The following is a 20,063-nucleotide window of genomic DNA, read 5'->3' as shown; positions in this document are numbered from 1 at the left end:
AAACAAGAAGTTGGGTTTTACTTTATTAGAAAATTAAGTATGTAATACTACTCTTCTATTCTCTAATTTTTATTAAGTTGAATAAAATCAGAATTCTTTTATATAATTTAGTTGTAAAATATACATTAATTTTTTTTTCTAAATAAAAATATACATGAATTAATGATGATAATTTCATTGTTACTAAAATGAACAGTTTTTAAGATTTCTTTGGTTTAGTTTAATTAATTTGTTTATCCCTCATTTCTTGAAATTTATCGTACCTTGTTATATGCATAATTTGTGAGTTCTCTTATCTAGTTTATTGACCTATGATTTTCTTATTCATGTATACTAAGTTTGCTTTTTTTTTTTTTTTTACAATTCCTATAATACCAATATTTGGCTACATTTACAGGTCATGATATATTTTTTTTTTAAAAAAGGGGAATTTTATTAATCAACCTGAAAAACTATCATCCCTTACAATTGAAAGTACATCAGATGGAGCAGAAAGCTCATCACAAATACAATCTGACATAAAACAAGACCTCCTCGCAATGCAATGTGCGGCCCTATTTGCAGATCGTTTAACAAACGAAATAAAAACATTGTTTAAATCAGAAAGAAGCCTTTGACAATCTTGAATAAGTAATCCAAACTGAGAAGGCATCTGTACCGAACCATTAATAGCTTGAACAACTACTAAAGAATCGGTTTCAATTTCCATATCAGATAGATTTTTGACCTTAATCCAGCTCAAAGCTTCCTTCACTCCAACCACTTCAGCAATCTCAGGAGACACCCTTCCAACTTTGCTTTGTGAAAAAGCTTCCACAAGTTTAGCCTCACCATTTCGAAGTATACACCCGAATCCAAACCGGTTTTCAGGTTCAAAAATAGCCCCGTCGACGTTCATCTTGAACTTAGTTTTAATTGGTTTCATCCAATGCTCTCTACCATTACTGAAATTAACATTCAGCAATGGTGTAAACACCTTTGTTTGAGCATTTTTCCATGTGTCAAGATTAGTCCTAGCCGATCGGACTACTTCCAAAGCTGTAGTCGATTTGTTACTCCAAAGTACATCATTTCGTGCCAACCACAAACGCCACAAAATCATGGCAGTTTCCTTTGCCTTTTGCTTGCTGCTGCTCATTAAAATATCACTAAACCAGCTTGTGAACATGTGTTCTTCCACGCCAGCAGCCGTGACAGAAGAAAGGTTCCAGCAAGACCGTGCAAACTCACAGCCAAAGAGGACATGTGATATTGATTCTGGGGACTTATTGCAGAGGGGACAAGTGAGATCAACATGTATATGCTTGTTGGAGAGTTGAACCTTGGTTGGTAATGAACCAGAAGTTACTCGCCACACCAGATGCTGAACTTTTGGTGGAACATGCAGCTGCCAAATTCTCTTCCAATATGCATCAGCACCATCAATCGGCCAGTCTCCATTTTGTTGCTGCAACAGTTTGTAGGCACTTCGAACAGAGTATACCCCACTTGTTTCCTTCGACCAATACCACCAGTCACCCCTATTTGAATCACTCAATTGAATCGACAGAATTAAGTCCTGATCATGTGGAACAAACATGTCTTTAATCAACTCGACTCCCAAGCTCTCCTTCCCATCTGTAACAAACTATCAACCGATCTACCAACAAGATTGGGGTGATAAGTTGTCACAAACTTATTGTCTATACCTGGTAGCCAAGGATCTTGAAGGATAAATGTTGTTTTACCATCACAAATGGATCTTCGAATACCAGCCTGTAATAAATCTTTTGCCTCCAATATACTACGCCATATGAAGCTTGGATTCGGACCCAACTCAGCATTCAAGAAATTGCCTTTTGGATAGTATCTTGCCTTATACAACTTAGCAACCAATGACTCCTCATTCGTAATTAAACGCCAGCCCTGTTTTCCCAAGTACGCCAAATTATACTCCCGTAAACTCCTAAAACCCAACCCTCCAGCATCTTTATGTCTACATAGTTTACTCCAACTCACCCACGAAACCCCTTTTGTTGAGCCTTTGGATTGTGACTTTCACCAAAACCTTGCCATCAAGCCTTCTAAGCTTGAGCAAATTTCTTTAGTTAAAAGAAATACACTCATTGCATAGCTTGGAAGCGATTGGGCAACGGATTTCAGTAACACTTCTTTACCATCTTTAGAAAGAAATTTAGACTCCCAACCTTGGATTCTTTTGATCATCTTTTCCTTCAAGAACCCCAAAATAGCATTCTTGTTCCTACCCATAGTGCACGGTAGTCCCAAGTAAAAGCTATTATTATTAGCAACCACCATACCAAGCAAACCACACAAATGAGTCCTCATATCATCTTGAATGTTATTGCTGAAGAAGACAGCCGATTTTGTATAGTTGATTTTCTGTCCCCGAAGCTTTCTCATAAACTTGTAGCAATCGTAACACATTAGTCGCTTCATTCCCATTGGCCTTACAAAAAATATAGCTGTCATCGACGAATAACATGTGAGAAACAATGGGCGCATTTCTTGCAACCCGACAGCCCGTCAACCATTGTTTTTGCACAAACATCTTGACCAATGAAGTAAAACCTTCAGCACAGATGAGAAACAAGTAGGGAGACAAAGGATCTCCCTGACGAATTCCTCTACTCGGGGTGATAGGTCCCATAATGTTCCCACCATGTGTAACTTTATAAACGACAGATGAGACATAGTACATAATCAGAGAAATCATCTTCCAAGGAAAGCCCATTTGAGTCATCATCTTCTCAAGAAATACCCATTCCACCCTATCATATGCCTTGCTCATATCAAGCTTGAGCGCCATAGTACCCTTCTTCCCCATTCTTTTCCTTTTCAGGTAATGCATTATCTCAAAAGTTATCATGATGTTATCCGAAATTAACCTCCCTTGTATAAACGCACTTTGTGTTTCAGAAATAACACAAGGAAGAACACCTTTAAGTCTATTAGCCAACACCTTAGCTATGATCTTATAAGCAACATTACACAGTGATATAGGACGCAAATCACTCATAGTCTCAGGTTGTTTCTTCTTAGGGATCAAAACAATATTGGTTTCATTCAAAACTGGAGGAAAATAACCTGACTCAAAGAAATCTTTTACCTGAGTGATTACATCATGACGAACCACCTCCCAATATTTCTGAAAGAATCCTGGTGTCATGCCATCTGGGCCGGGAGACTTATCGGGGTGCATTTGAAAAAGTGCTCGTCTCACTTCATCCTCTTCAATGGGTTCCATCAACATATTGGCTTGATCATCCGTAATGACTCTAGGAATAGCATTTGTTACCTCATCGATATCTGGTGAAGATGATGAAAACAAACCGCCAAAATAATCAGCCATTAACCCAGATAGATTATTATGCCAATCAATCCAAACTCCCTGGTCATTTTTTAACTTTTAGATGGAATTATTTCGCCTTCTCGAGGTTGCCATAGCATGGAAGTACTTAGAATTCTGATCTCCTTCCCTCAGCCATAATTGTTTCGACCTTTGACGCCAAAAAATCTCTTTTTGCATCAAGACCTCTTGTAATTTAGCTTCAGCCGATTGGTAGTTTTGAACAGAAAGTGAATCCCTGCCTCTTTTCCACCTTTTAATTTCTGCTTTGCAGCTCTTAATACGATCAGTGAAGTTGCCCGAATAATTCTTGCCCCAAACCAGTAACTTTTCACCACAAAACCTGATCTTGTCCATCATAGAACACCCAGAATAAACTTCCCAAATGTCCTTCACAATCTGCAGACAACCGGGTTCCCTTAGCCAGAGATTTTCGAACCTGAAATGCTTCTTAAAAGCTGGTCTGGTTTCTGCATTTAACACCAGCTGCAATGGACAGTGGTCAGAGGTTGTAACTTCAATGTTCAGCAGCTTTGTAAGTGGAAAAATATCCAACCAACTTTGGGAAACTAAGGCTCGATCAATACGAACTTCTATCCACGCATTAGTACCCCTACCCCTCTCCCAAGTGTAAGGGTAACCACAAAGATCCATGTCTATTAAACTACAATCTTCCAACATGTCCCCGAAGCCTTCAATAAGCCAATTGGGATACGGATTACCACCTCTTTTATCCGATTGAGAAGAAACATTGTTAAGATCGCCGATAATACACCAAGGCCAGGTATACTTGGTCTTGAGATAGCGAATTTGATCCCACGTATTCTTACGAAGACTTCTATTTGGTTCACCATAAAATCCTGTAAGACGCCATTGAACTCCTTCACTACCCGAGACAACAACATCTATAAAATTGTCTCCAAACCCAAGTAAAGTAACATCCTCAGTATCCTTCCAAAACAACGCCACACCTCCACTTTTCCCTCGACAATCAACCGAAAAAGCACCCTGGAAACCTATAGCCAACCGAACTTTCTCAATAGCATCAGACTTTGACAAAGTCTCACAAAGAAACACAACTTTGGGCTGCTTTTGGATAACTAAATCCTTAATGAATTGAATAGCCCATGGGTTCCCAAGCCCATGGCAATTCCAAGACAAAATACTCATGATGATTGGTGGGCCTGAACACCAAGGCCCACATGTACACCATTTTTTGAAATAGCATCCAAATTGTGAACGAAGCCCACATTACTCTCATCCAAAACAAATAAATCGTTCAGAATTTCCTTACCCGTGCGCCTTCTTTTGTTGTCCACAATTACCACAGAGTCATCATTTTAACTTGCCAAATTCATCAGATCATTATCCTTATTACCATAATTATCAATGATATCATTCCCTTGATTCTCTCCAGGAATTATACCTTGATTCCCTCCTGTATTCATGCCTGAATTGCCTCCATCAGATCGCACCATTGTAGGAGAATTAATTGTCATATCCTCCACATGATTCTGGTGCCGTCCTCCGCCAGTAGCCACTCCTCCTTCCTCCTCGTGGTTGGACCGAAGCCATTGAGCCCCTATGAGATAGTTTTTCTTCTAAGTGATTGCTTTCATCCACTCTCCATAAGGCTTAACATTCGGATCAAAGTGAGGCTCAAACCTTCGGGGACAAAATCGATCACTATGACCAATGAGGCCACATATAAAGCAGAAAGTAGGTACGAACTCATACTTAAAAGTGGTCCAAATCCATGTCCCATCTTGTTTAATCAGTTTCATACGCCGCTTCAAAGGTTTGTTGATGTCGATTGTAGCCCGGACTGCGAAGGTAATCACGCCATATACCAATAAAGTTCTTTGCATCAGATTTGATGAATGTTCCCACATAATTCCCAGCATGTTTAACCACCCATTCCGACATAAAACCATACTTAAAATCATGAAGTTGAACCCACATATCAATCTTATGCAACGGAACCATTCTAGGATCCTCCCCTCTTTTCAAATGATGAAACACAAGTGGCATTCTGTTAAATGTCCAAGGACTCCCATTGATAACCATTTGGACGTCAATTTCATGATAGAACTGAAATAGGTATCGATTAGTATCCAGTTCTTTGATATAAACTCCCTTCCCAGGCTGCCAAAGTGAAGCCAATGTATGCCTCATAGCATCAAAATCAAATGTCCTATTAGTCAGGAACTTACCAACCAAGCACCATCGATCATCAAATGCTTGAACGTCCTCTGCCTGATCACCAGAAATCAGAACTCCCTCTTCTTCTCCCTCGATATCCAGATGTGCGTACTGATCCATCCAATCACCACCATGATGACTACTTGAAGCCATAATAACCACCAGAAAGAACAACAATCCAAGACAGCAACAGACAAAAACTTAGAGACAAAATAACATACTCAACATGTCACAAGACAAGACCTTTTTTTTTTTTACTTTGCTAGTTACAGGTCATGATATATTAATGCACTTAGTTTGTAAAAGATTATATCTTTAATTTTATGTATCAATATTTTGTTTGAAATTTGAGCTTAAATTCAAAATTTAAAGGTTTGGTAATTTGATTATTGAAAAACTACTCTTTACTAGTGATATGTTGATAAGTTGATGATGATAATAAAAAGGGTATAGTTATTATGATGGGTTTGTCGTATTGTGTTCATTTTTTCATGTACAGTAGTTTACTTAATTTTGCATTGTTGTTTTGGTGTCTTATGAGAAAAGTAGTTTGCTTAGTGTGTTATTGTGCTTGATGATTAACTATAATGAAAAAAAATACATCCATATGTTTTCGTTCCTTCCTTGTCTCATGTTGTGTAATTGAGTAATCATTCTTAGAGTGTTATTGGAGTGCCAAAATTATGATGAACGTGTCTTTTTCAATCTCATGTGCATAGTTTGATCAAGATAATATATACTATGTTTTTAACCAATTTTTGAGTAATTGTGTGTTGTAAGTTTTTACTCATTTTGTTATGGAACTGGTTCTATTTAATTTATGTCTCTGTATTGTTGGAATCGATTCCCTCTCTTTTTTTTTCTAATTAGAATCTGTTATACCCAAAATTTGGCTGGAGGACACGTGTCAAGGTAAAGGAAATGTGAATCGGTGCAATATCTTTTTATCGAATAACTCATTAATTGCGTAAGTATCAGAGTATATTTGTAACCCGCTGACTGAAAGGTCTTAGGCGGGGAATCAATGTACGAACTGGCACTTGTTGTATTAACGAGAAACCATATGTCGCTGGAGGCGAATAGCGAGGCACCGGAGAAAAGTAACACATACCTTAGCTTGCAATAAGCAAACTAAGTGTAAAAGTCAGATCGGCTCGAAGAACAAGAATGTGAGATGACCATCTCGCTACAAGGAAACTGTTGGAAATTATTTTACCAGGATCTTAGATCTACTCACAAGTATGTTGATTAACACCCTAAATATGAACTTCTAAAACGATTATAAAATAAACACATATAAACTATGAGAAACCTTACATTGGGTGCAGCGGAATATTATGTCTCCTTCCGTTCAGATCTCTAACCCTTGTATCCTTTCTGTCGCAGAGTATTATCAAGATCAGAACCTGGATCTCTTTCTCTCCTTTCTTTAGTGCTGAAACTCCTTCTTGTTGAATATCTTTCTTCACGATCTTCCTCACTATGATTGAGGTATCACTTGCTGTGTGTGGGCACTACTCTATCATTAAGAGGTTCAAAATTATTCAAGGAAGAAGAAGAGTATAGAGGTGGCGGCTAGGATTTAGAAGAGAAGGCTAAGGTTTTTCTCTGAAGGAAATCAGAAGTAAAAGTGTAATTTTCCTGAAGCCTTCACTATCTATTTATAGCATTCCACTAGGGTTAGGTTTGAATTATTTGGCATTAAAATAATGAAAATATCATATGATAAACCCTATAAAAGTGGCCGGTCATGGCTATGTGGATTTGGGCCTCACTTTTTACAATTTTGCAGTTTTATCATTTCTGCATCTCGTTTTCTCAAATACGCCAATTTTCAAATTCAACCATTTAAAGGCCAATTCTAAGTATTTAATAACTATAAATAATTATTAAATAATATTGTCATTTATCATATTTATTAATTGAACCATACAAAGTATCATAATTAACAAATATGCCCTAAAAACTCTTTCTTTACAATTTCGCCCTTACTTAGTGAAAAATTCACAAATAGACATAGTCTAATTTGAGAATTATAATTGATTAATAAAATCCAATTCAATGAGTCTTACAAGTAATATTATCTCAACTAATGGGGGGACCATGGGTCTATATAACAGAGCTTCCAATAAGCAGATCAAGAATTTATAACCTAAATTCACTGACTTATTAATTCTTCGTTAAATCCACGCATAGAACTTAGAATTGGACTCTCAGTATATAGAACGCTCAATATGTTCCACCATGTAGACACGTTATTAATTATCCATTGTTATAATCTTAATTTGATCAATGATCCTCTATATGAATGATCAACATTGTAAAGGGATTAGATTACCGTGACACCCTACAATGTATTTTATCCTTAAAACACTTAACCCCGTATAAATGATATTTCAGCTATGTGAAATGAGTACTCCACAATTTATTTTCGTTTGGTCAAGCTCGAAGGAGATCATCCTTTACTTACTATTCGCCAGATAGAAGCTATAGATTCCATATTTATGTTAGCGCTTCCACTCAATTACACTACCGTGTTCCCAAAATGTACGTATCACCCTGACCCAAAAGTAGGCTTAACTAACAAATCAAAGAACACGAATAACACTCTTGAGATTGAGCCTAATCATAAGAGGATTAAGATCATTTGATCTAGGATCAACTAGGCGATATTGACTTGAATAGATGTTACGGTAAGTTTAATATATCAAAGTCAAAGTTCAATATCGGTCCCTTCCGATGCATACTCCATGCACCCAACCTGAGCTTTACTTTAACCAATGCTCTGGAAAGAACATAGCATTTCTCCAAATGCAAGTAAACTTTGTTGTAGATTATCATATCAGTAAAACCATGTGTTTCATAAATTTAGGAATCTTTATTCACATAGTCATGTTTACTTTCCAATGTGTTGACAACACAATAAATAGGATCAAGTATGTGAAAAGGGTTTCAGATGAATTTATAAATCAAATAGACAAGCAATTGATAAGGTGAACCAAAACATACACAAATGAATGAAAAATACTTTTGTTTCTTTATTGATGTTGAATAAAATGGATTACATTGAAATGGAGTTTTATTTAGGGCATAAAACCCAACAGAAACTTCCCATAGTTTCCACTAACTAACAGGAGCGAGGCTCATAACCCTGGCAAGTCAGAAGATTTTTGTATACCCGCGATCTACGTAAGACATATCTTGTCGACTTCGGAAAGAAGAATGGTTCCAGCTCGCCATTGGGATCACTACAATCAAGTTTCTATCGAGACATCTCCAGATTCAACAATTAAAGACGTGTTTAATACACGATATTTTGGACCCAGTAAAAGCGAGAAATTCACAGCTATATGATTTTCAAAATCATACATCGCATTTACATTTTGTGATATGTAATCATATCCCACGATTTTAGGGATAATGACTATAGTCATATTCTGGTCAGCTTTGTAATTAACTACCACTATGCAATTATAAATAGTGGCAAACAATCTCAAAAAGGGGACAAAAAAACTCTTATGAAGGAGGCCCTGAAAAAATACTCAGAAATCTGAATAAGATTGACTAGTGGACTATCACTACTACAAAAAAGGCTTTTTGCGTCTGCGTCTGGTCAAAGTTGTTGACCGACGCAAAAGTTAACTCTTAGTTTTTTGCATATGTTGGTAACCGACGCAAATAATAATTAATTTGTGTCGGTTGTAACTCCGAAAATGAAACTTGACGCTAAAGATGAAATTTAGAAAAAAAAAATTATAAGGATACATGTTGCATCAGTTGGTATTTGACGCCAACCAACTTAGCATCTACCACACTAAAATAGTTAGCGTCGCTTGCTAATGTACGCAATATGTGTCTCTTTATATTATATATACTTACATCTCATCTTCCCCATTTTGAAAATAAAAATTAGGTTTTCACCATTTTATTCTTCCCCATTTCAAACCCCTGCTGTGCACCGCCCCTTTCTCTCTCATTCTCTCAGTTTCATTATTTTCCCACCATCCCTCTCTCTTTCTCTCAGTTTCATCATCCGCCACCCAACCCTCCCTCTCTCTTAATCTCAGTTGCTCTCTCCTCTCTCTCTCTCTCATTGACGTTTCTTTGTTCGAACGGAGCTTACTCGCCACCTACTCCGCCCACTTGGTGTTTGAGCTCAGACCTTGTTGACTGCAAAGCCCAGCCCTCGACTCTGCTCTTGTCAATTCCAAGGCCCCTCAGCAATTGTAGGTAGCATAAGAGCTCTTGATTTTGACAATGGTGACTACAGCTTGTTTTATCATCGTTAGTAGGAATGATATTCCAATCTATGAAGCTGAAGTTGGATCTACTGCTAAAATATGTCTTTTTTTCATTTCCTTTTGATTAATATTTGATTGTTATTAATACTCTAAGATTCCTATCTTCTTGTATTGATTTTTACATCTGCAGTAGCTTTCTTTGAAAGTAATTATCAGGCCATGGAAACTTAAAAAAGGCATAAAAAAATTGAAGAGATATTAAATTAATACCAATACTAAGATTGTTTTTCAGAGAAGAAAAAAAAACTATGCTAAGAGATGAAATGATGCAGTAGTATTTCACAATACTAAGATATATATCAATGGCATGCTTATCTTAGTATGGTTTGGTTACCAATTGAAATATTTGTATAACTGTAATGCAATTTGAAGCTTTAGGTGTGAATTTTCTACATGTTTGCGTTCTTGTGTATTTGAATAATGATTATATAAACTGAAAGCATTTTGTGGGTTCAATTTATAAGCTAATTGGTTGACTCTTAACCTTGTGAAGAGAGAAGATGCTGCTCAGCTGCATCAGTTTGTAGTGTTTGAAAGTATCAATTAATTTGAGGATGAACCTATGATGCTTTCAATCCTTTACTAAAATACTAGGATGAACAATGGGTTCAATCACACACAGATGCAAGCTCACAATGGGTTCAATCACACATAAATGCAAGCTCAAAATGGGTTCAATCACACCTAGAGGCAACCCAAACTCATAGCTTTACCTTTTAGAGCTCCTCTGTCACTTATGGCGGAGCCAATGGAGCTTATTATACTAAATCTAAGGCAATGAGGACCGGAAGTGATGAGGTAAGTATTTCTGAATTGTTACTATCAATACTTTTATTTGTTGTTGTCTCATACTTATTTATTAAATTCAATGTGTGAACAGTTGACTATTGAAGAAAGCAAAGAAGTTAATGTTGTCAGTAGACAAGCTAGCAACAAAATATCTAGGGCCCTCCATGAAAAGGTATAATCCTTATAAAATAGTTTTTTTTTTAATTGATGGTGCTGCTGCCACTCTTGCTCTATGATTCCTTAACTTACATTCTTTCACATTTATAATTCTGTTACTAGGAAGCTTAATTCAGAGGGTAAGGTGGATACAATGCAAACCTTGCACAATCTTAATGAAGGTACTGATTGTTGATACATATGTCTTTTTTTATAATGGTCATAGCTATGTTTCAACATGAATGGTGAATAACTAAAACTTTGTTTCTTCTCAAATTCTAGATTAGCTTTCTTGTTTTGAAGAAGCTTGGAATAGAAAGGCTAAGAAACATCGACCTAGTTGGACTAGTAATTTTGGAGCTTAAAGAATTGAAAACACAGATTAGTTAGTACTTTCTTTTATGTTATGCCTGCAATAAACCGAGATGTTATCTAAAAATGTGTTTCATTTGAGAAAGATGATGAACTCTAACCCATCTCTTTGCTATTCAGGAGCTACCAGCAACGGCCAAGATGGTCGCAGAGGTTAGGCGCTTCCATCTTCAGAACCATCACAACATTCAAGTAGAGTGATGCTAGATTCGAGACACTGGGTTGGGTAATCACGCCAACAGCAGCATCATGTGTTGGGTTTTGTGCCCTAAATAAAACCCATTACAATCTGATTAGTTATCAATTTAAGAGATTTGAAGTGATTTATGTTAACATGCATTTTTTATGTTTATGGTTTAATATATATATTTAATATATGCACAAAATCAGTTAAGTCCAGAACATATATTTATTCACAATTACAGTATTGTCAACATAGTGGAATGTGATTGTGATTATATGATTCAAAAGACTAAGTCCCTGTTTCATCATTGGTTTGGATTTACACTGATATGATAATCAGCGATGAAGTATACTTACACTTGGAGTAAGTATTATGTTCTTTCCAGGACATTGGTAAAGTATACTAGTTTCGAATGTATGGAGTATACATTGGACTGGACCGATATTGAACATAATTAATATATTATAAACTTACCATTGTATCTTTCCAAGTCAATATCACTAGTTGATCTTAGATTAAAAGAATCTAAATCCTGATATGCTTAGGCTCAATCTCAGGAGTGTTATTCATGTTCTTTGATTTATTAGTTAAGCCTACTTTTGGGTCAGGGTGATACGTATATTTTGGGAACACGATTGTATGACTGAGTGGGAGCGCTAAACATAAATATGGAATCTATAGCTTCTACTGGTGTATAGAAGTCAAGTGATGATTCCCTTCGAGCTTAGCTAAATAGAAGTAAATGGATGAGCTCTTGTTTCAGTGACTATATCTTAGATCATTAAAACATCATTTACAGGTAGCTAAGTGTTTTAAGGGGCCAAATACATTGAGGGGTGAAAACGGTAAATTTTATCCCTTCTCGATGTAAATCATCTATATAGAGGATCTTTGATCACATTAAGATTATAACGATGGTTAAATGAGATAGCATATCTATATCGTGGAACATATAGAATTCTCTATATAAGTCTGAGAGTGCAATTCCAAGTTCTAAGAGTGGATTCAATAAGGAATTAATAAGTTAAGAATTTACTTGGTAAATTCGGTTCGACTTATTGGAAGCTCAGTAATATAGATCCATGGTCCACATTCTAGTTGAGACCATACTGCTTGTAAGACTCAATAATTGATATATGATTAATCAATTATAATTCTAAAGTTAGACTATGTCTAGTTTGTGAATTTTCACTAAGAAGGGGTGAAATTGTAAAGAAAAGAGATTCTAGGTTTATTTATTAATTAAGAGACTCTATATGTCTAATTATTAATTATATTAAATGACAATATTATTTAATAATCTATTTTTAGTTATTAAATAATTAGTTTTGGCATTTAAATGGTTAAATTTGGAAAGTTGGCAATTTTGAGAAAAGAGAAATAAATATTGTGAAAACTGCGAAATCCAAGTGAGGCCCATTAACACCCTAGGCCGGCCACTTGTGCATGCATTTTCCAATTATTATTTTCATTATTTTAATGTCAATTAATTACTAACCTAAACCTAGCAGTAGTCTATAAATAGAAAGTGATGGCTCACACCAAATCAAGCAGTTAAGTAATCAGGAAACTGCATCTTTCAGAAATTTGAGCCTTCCCTTTTCTCTCTATAGCCGAACCCCTTTTCTCTTCTCTTGCTCTTCCAATTTCGAATAACCATAGTGAAAAGAGTAGTGCACACACACAACAAGCAGTACCTCAATCATGGTTTGGAAGATTGTGAAGGATCCAAATCCAAGAGAAGGACATTCAGACTCAGATCTTGATTATACTTAGCAACAGAAATGATACAAGGGTTAGAGATTTGAGTGGAAGGAGACATATTATTCCGCTGCAACCAATCTAAGGTTTTCTTAACTTTATATGTGTTTATTATCGTTTTAGAGAGTTCATATTTAGGATGTTAAATAACATACTTGTGAGTAGATCTAAGTTCCTGGTAAAATAAATTCCAACATCATGGTACAATGAATGCAGGATGATGTTAAAAATAGGAGATCAAGGAGGGCAAGAGATTAAACTATAGTTAGAAAAGGAAGTGGCTTTGGGGTGTCCCATATTTGTTTTGCTATGCTTCTTATAAGTGAATATTGTAAGCATCATATAAATGGTTATTTGAGATTGAGTTCATATTTATCCATGATACATAAAATTACAAAATAGTATAGAGGTAGAAGAACAACTATAGCTTAGCCATCTTTTTTACAGCCAAAAAAAACTATTGGTTTACTAATGCTTTATATTTTTTTTATATTTATTATTATATTTTTTGGTATTTAAACAAATGATCATATTCTTTATTTGATAATATTTTTTCATTGAAGGATTGATTCGCTATTGTATTTATTATTAGTCGGAATTGTTTTATTTTAGATATTTTTTTTTTATTTTTTCTAAAATGTTTTTGCTTCAGTTCAGAACCGAAGTAAAAAAGCAATTAGCGTTGGTGCACTAATTTTTTACTTCGGTTATGAACCAAAGCAAAAACCTTTTTTCTTTGCTTCATTTATGAACCGAAGTAAAAAACTAATTAGCGTCGGTTCATAACCGAAGTAAAAAAAATAGTATTTGCGTATACGGTTATAAAGTCGGTTGCACCAACCGAAGCAAATACTTCATATGTCACTTAAAAACCGAAGCAAAAAGTCTTTTTGTAGTAGTGTATGCAGAATTTTAACTGCAAAATCACGTAAAAAACCTTGTGTTCATATATTTTTTTTCTGTGTTGAATTATCATCGTGAGACTCAAATTTGGTTAACGAAAATCTGAGTAAACAGTCTAGTGCTTTCATTGAGAGCCTCTGTGAAAAAGCTCAAAAAATGCCTTCCCTTCTTTTAAAGAAAAACCTTCTTCTTTATGGCTAAAAATCCATAGAATATTAACACCCCACATGAGGAAACTAACCAGCGTTCTGGAAAAGAGCCCATGGGCTCTAGAAGATCTACCAATCCGCAGTCCCAAAGGACCACCCATTCCAAGAGGGCTCAACCTGAGGATGGCCCCAGTGCTCGGACCACACGTCCCCGGAGAACTCAACCCGACAGTTGTCCTAGTATGCGGACAATGCGCTCGAGGAGAGTTCAGCGTGGGAATGGTCAGAATCTCGGGACGAGGGATGAAGAGCTCAACTGTGGAGGTACCCAATCCGTGGGAGAAAGATCTTATGAAACGAAAAGTTATCGCCTGAGACGTCGTCTAGAAGAGGCGCAGCATCAAAACGCTGAGTTAGAATAAGAGGCAGCTTCAGCCAAGGCGGCGCAGGGGACGAACGCTCAAAATCAACCTGAACCTGGAGTGAGAAGACCACGAGGCAGACCTCGTGGCTCACAAACCAAGAGACAGGAAAAGGCCCAGGATGAATTACCCGAGGAAAATGACACACCTCTTGAGAATCAGGATGAGCAGCCAGAAAGGAGACAACAGGAAACTGATGAACGAGAAATCCCTCATGAAAATAAGGAGGATCTTGGAACTCAGCCGGAAAAACGAAGATCACCTGCTAGGAATCACAAAAGTTCTTCTGAAACCCATAGAGCGAGGACTCGTATGTACCCTGATGGGGGAAATACGACAAACTACTCTCAGGAGGAAAGAACAGAGCGTGAAGAAGCAAGTGTGACTTCGAGGCAATCCAGAACCCATAACTAATCAACTCGAAGAGGAGAAAGTACTCAACAAACTAATAATCAGGAAAGTATGGGAACAAGTAAACCCGCGAGCCACTTAAAGACAAAGTCTATGAGTAGGATGCGGTCTATGAGTAAGACAAGATCTGCCAGCAATTACTCCCAACCAGATCTGCGAGAGCACTTGAATCGGAAGAAACCTAACCTTCGCCAACAACTTGGTCCAAAGCAAGAGGATCCAATCCAATTGCGAATAAACGAGCTGGAGGACAAGTTCATGAGATATTAAGTGGGGGAATTAGGGAAATCATCTAGGTATGTGACTTTGACGAGGAGCTTGAGCCCTATCACCTAGATATTATGAATACCCCTTTTCCTTTGGGATTCAAAAACCCGCATGTCTCGTCCTATGACAGAACCACAGATCCGGTCTCACATTTGAATAACTTTAACACGATAATGCGAGTGAGTAACGTGACGAACAATTTATGTTGTATTTTATTCCCCACCTCGATTGTTGGAGCAGCAAGTAACTAATTTAACAAGTTCACTCGTCAGTCAATAATTTCCTGGGAGAAGCTGTCTAGGGATTTCAAGAAGCAATTTCAAGTCGCTAGGGATAGGCGACCCAAAGCGGCCTCACTCACCAATATAAAGCAGCAGCCTGACAAAACACTTAGGCATACTTAAGTCGTTTTAGCACGACTGCCGTTAGGGTTAGAAACTTGGATGACAGCACGCAACTTATAGCCCTTCAGGCGGGGATCTCCACTGATCCATTAACCGCCAGGGGCAAGTTGTGGGATGATTTACAAGGATGTCTGGTAAGAAACATCACTGAGTTCAACGAGAGGGCTCAAGTGTTTGTCTGGAAGGAAGAAGCACGAAAGGAAATGAACTTTTTGAAAAACAAGCTTGGGAGGTAAACCCAATAATGTTTCAACAGGGACTACTTCCACGAGAATTGATAACTCAGGGGCGTCTGGTCTGAAAAGAAAGGATGGAATTAGGGAACCGTCGAAGGATAGAAAGAAACAAAAGAATCATGACAAATACGTGCCAGTGTATACTATTTATACCAAGCTTAATGTCAATTAATTAAGTGTCATGAAAAATAAATAAATATTTAAGTATCATGATGAAAATCAACTTAGATATTTAAATTTTTCAAGTTAATTAAATGTATTAAATTCAAGAAATAATAATTAAGTGTAGAGAAGGCTTAATTATTAATTTCTAATTTAATACTAGGAAAAATATACTTAATAAAATTGTACCAAAATTAATTATTTAAATAATTAATTTCACAAAGTATAATATTTTCCTATTTAAATATTAGAAAAAATAAGTAGTCTAGAAATAACTATCTAGAAAATATCTTATTTGACTAAGTATCTTTTCCACAAAAAATTTGAAAAATACTTTAATTTAAGTTATATAGAAAAAATCTAAAACTTAAATAATTTCAAATTTACATTTAATTAAATATCAAAAATTAAGTTATAACCACTTAATTTGAAGATATCTTTTTAAGTTAATATTCGAAAAGATATTAACCTAAAAAATATCTAAAATATTCCATTTTAAGTTAATATTCGAAAAGATATTAACTTAAAAAAAATATCTTAAGAATCTTTAATAACTAATGCCTAGGATTCCTCAACTTAATAAAATATTTAAATTTAAGTTAGATAAGAAAAATCAGTTGATACAACTAATTTGTAACTTAAATAGGAATATTTAATTAAATAAGCTCCAGAAAGAATCTAGTTAGTTAAAATTCTATATTTAATTAAATACAAGAAAAATACAAATAGTTTGTCTAGAAATAATATCTAAAACTAAATTTTTTTTTCTTAAAATTAACTTTAAAATATTAAAATGAAAATAAATTTTCATATATTTTAAAAGTTAATTATGTTGCTAATTCAATTTTATTAGGTCAAACTAATATAATTAACCTAGTACAGTTATTCAAATCAGGCAAATGGGCCTTCACAATTGGGGTAGTTCATGTGAGGGGGTGCTGGGTTCAGTATGTCGTACCCACTTCTATGGCTCCCAACTCTCACACAAGGCCCAAAAGAGAGGAATTTAACCTTAAAATAAATAACTGTTATTAATTGAATAGGTCCAAGAACTAAATGGACCTAAATAAAATCTATCAGGGTGTGACATTTTATTTAGCAACAACCTATATGCATCTATATAATAAAATAAACACATAGGCTCACACAGGTACACACTTGGATGGATCCTATCATGTTGCTAGGTCATACACAGATGAAAGAAGATTGTAAAATTTACCTGTTATAAATTATTAACTTGACCAAGGGAGCCATCAGATTATTAGATCTGGCAAAAAGTAACCATGGCTATTTGCAATCAAGTAATAATAGGTTTTGAAAACTTACACACAAGCTAAAACCACATACTCCTGCAACAAGGTTAGCTGGATAGTTGGAAGTAGGATTTATTTAATTTTAAATAAATAAATTTCGAAAAATTAAATAAATTAAATAAATAAATAAAATAAATATTTTACTTTGAAAAAAAATAAAAAAAAATAATAATATTAATTTATTTTTCGAAAAATAAAAATAAAATTAAAATTTAATTTTCAAAAATAAAAAAAAAATTATTTATTTAAATTTCGAAATTATTAAAAAAATATTTAAAATTAAACCTACAATTTTGCAAAATTAGGTTTCAACCAACCTAAATATCGTTTCAAAATTTGCTAACTACTTTTAAAAATTAAATGTTATTTTATAAATAAAAATTAAATAAAAATTAGAAAAGATAAATTAAATATCTTTTTCAGATTTTAAATTTAATTTAAATAAATAAAATAACAAAATTTAAAAGTTAGCAAAATATCTCACATCTATTTAAAATTACATGATTATAGTTATCTTATTTTAAATTTAAATAAGGTCAAAAATTAAAAAAAAAATATTAATTTAATAAAAGTTTAATATCTGACCTTAAATTTAAAAATAAGATAAGATATAATCAAATTTAAAAATAAGATAAATAATTAAGCAAAAAGATAGATATTTACTAATTTCAAATTCAAATTACACTAATATCTTGAATTAAATTAAAAAAAATTAAATTAATTCATTATGATAATTAGAGTTGAATTAGGAATAGTAAATATATAAATACAAAACTACACGAAAAATCGGAAGTTAATTCCATGAAAAAGCATGAAAAAACGAAGAAAAACAAAAATTTTGGGAGTTGTACGGACAGTATGCCAAGCATACTGTCCGCGCGCGTGCTCCCTGGTGACAGTCGAGAAAGCTCGGCGGAACAGGGGAGCTTGCAGGGTATGCGCGCGCGTAGGGACGCACCAGACGAGGTCCGCGCGCGTAGGGAGGCACCTGACACGTATTCCGCGCGCGGATGAAGAATTCAGACAAGAAACTTGTCTGAATCTGCGCGCGCGTGTGAGTGCACAGCCCCCTTATCTTTTTTCGAATCTTCAAAAAATCATAACTAATTCAAATTAAATAGAGATTGAGTTCTGTAAAAAAGTAACTTGCTCAATTTTTTCCATACTATCCAATAAAAATAATTCTAGAAACAAAATTTCAATTATTTTTCACGAAAATTCAGAAACATCAATTAATCATCATATAACACTCAATACAACATGAAACCATCCAAATAACAAACAATCGTTTTAAAGTTCAAATTTCATGCAAGTAAATCAATTACCATGGCCTTGAGGCCAGTTGTTGGAATTTATTTTACCAGGATCTTAGATCTACTCACAAGTATGTTGTTTAAACACTCTAAATATGAACTTTCTAAAACGATAAATTAAACACATATAAAGTTAAGAAAACCTTACATTGATGCATCGGAATTAATGTCTTCCTTTCGCTCAGATCTCTAACCCTCGTATCCTTTCTGTAGCAGAGTATAATAAGGATCTGAGCCCGAATGTCCTTCTTCTTCAAGTTTGATCCTTCAAAGTCTTCCAATCTATGATTGAGTTACTGCTTGCTGTGTGTGGGCACTTACTCTTTCACTAGGGTCGAAATTGATGAAGGGAAATGGGAAGAGAGGGTTTCGTCCAGGTATAGAAAGTGGGGAAGGCTCAGTTTTTCTGAAGAGAGAAATTTCTGTCAGAAAGGCTTGTGAAAAGCTTGTTATTTTACTGAGCCATCACTTTCTATTTATAGGCAACTACTAGGTTTAGGTTAGGAATTATTTGGCATTAAAATAATGAAAAAATCAATTTGAAACTCCACAATAAGTGGCCGGCCACGGTGTAGTAGTGGGCCCCACTTGATTTTGCAGTTTTATCAAATTTTAAAACGCCAATTTTCTAATTCTAACCTTTTAAATGCCAAAACTAATTAAATGATATTGTCATTTAATTTAATTATTAATTAGACATATAAAGTCCATTAATAAATAAATAAACCTAGAATCTCTTTTCTTTACAATTTCACCCCTGCTTAGTGAAAATTCATAAAATTAGACATAGTCTAACTTCAGAATTATAATTGATCAATCACGAATCAATTAATGAGTCTTACAAGTAGAATGTTCTCAACTAGAATGGGGACCATGGATCTATATGCTGAGCTTCCAATAAGTGAACCAAATTTACCAAGTAAATTCCTACTTATTAATTCTTCGTTGAATGCACTCTTAGAACTTAGAATTACACTCTCAGACTTATATAGAGCATATTATATGTTCCACGATATCAATATGCTATCTCATTTAACCATTGTTATAATCTTATTGTGATTTAAAGATCCTCTATATAGATGATCTACATCGAGATGGGATTTCTTTACCGTTCTCACCCCTCAATGTATTTTGCCCCTTAAAACACTTAACTACCTGTAAATGGTGTTTAGTGATCTAATGATTAGTCAGTTAAACAAGAGCTCATCCATTTACTTCTATTTGCTAAGCTCGAAGGGAATCATCACTTGACTTCTATACACCAGTAGAAGCTATAGATTCCATATTTATGTTCAGCACTCCCACTCAATCATACTATCATGTTCCCAAAATATACGTATCACCCTGACCTAAAAGTAGGCTTAACTAA

At 34.9% G+C, this 20,063-nt stretch overlaps 2 protein-coding genes across 2 annotated transcripts; both read right to left on the bottom strand.

Moving 5' to 3' along the window:
- Window positions 1-439: 439 nt before the first annotated feature.
- LOC133036871 (uncharacterized) lies at window positions 440-1,579 on the bottom strand. The gene has a single exon (XM_061113635.1). The coding sequence runs from the start codon at window positions 1,577-1,579 to the stop codon at window positions 440-442; it is 1,140 nt and encodes a 379-aa protein (XP_060969618.1).
- An 8-nt stretch (window positions 1,580-1,587) lies between these two features.
- On the bottom strand, window positions 1,588-2,250 carry LOC133036870 (uncharacterized mitochondrial protein AtMg00310-like). Its single transcript, XM_061113634.1, has 2 exons — window positions 2,048-2,250; window positions 1,588-1,945 (listed from the first exon to the last, which is right to left on the bottom strand). The coding sequence occupies exons 1-2, from the start codon at window positions 2,248-2,250 to the stop codon at window positions 1,588-1,590; spliced, it is 561 nt and encodes a 186-aa protein (XP_060969617.1).
- Between the last annotated feature and the right edge of the window lie 17,813 nt (window positions 2,251-20,063).

The sequence above is a fragment of the Cannabis sativa genome, chromosome 4 (genome assembly GCF_029168945.1).
Source record: "Cannabis sativa cultivar Pink pepper isolate KNU-18-1 chromosome 4, ASM2916894v1, whole genome shotgun sequence".
NCBI classification, from domain to species: Eukaryota; Viridiplantae; Streptophyta; class Magnoliopsida; order Rosales; family Cannabaceae; genus Cannabis; species Cannabis sativa.
Note: the sequence above shows the minus strand (reverse complement) of the source record. Positions and strands in the feature narration are given on the sequence as shown.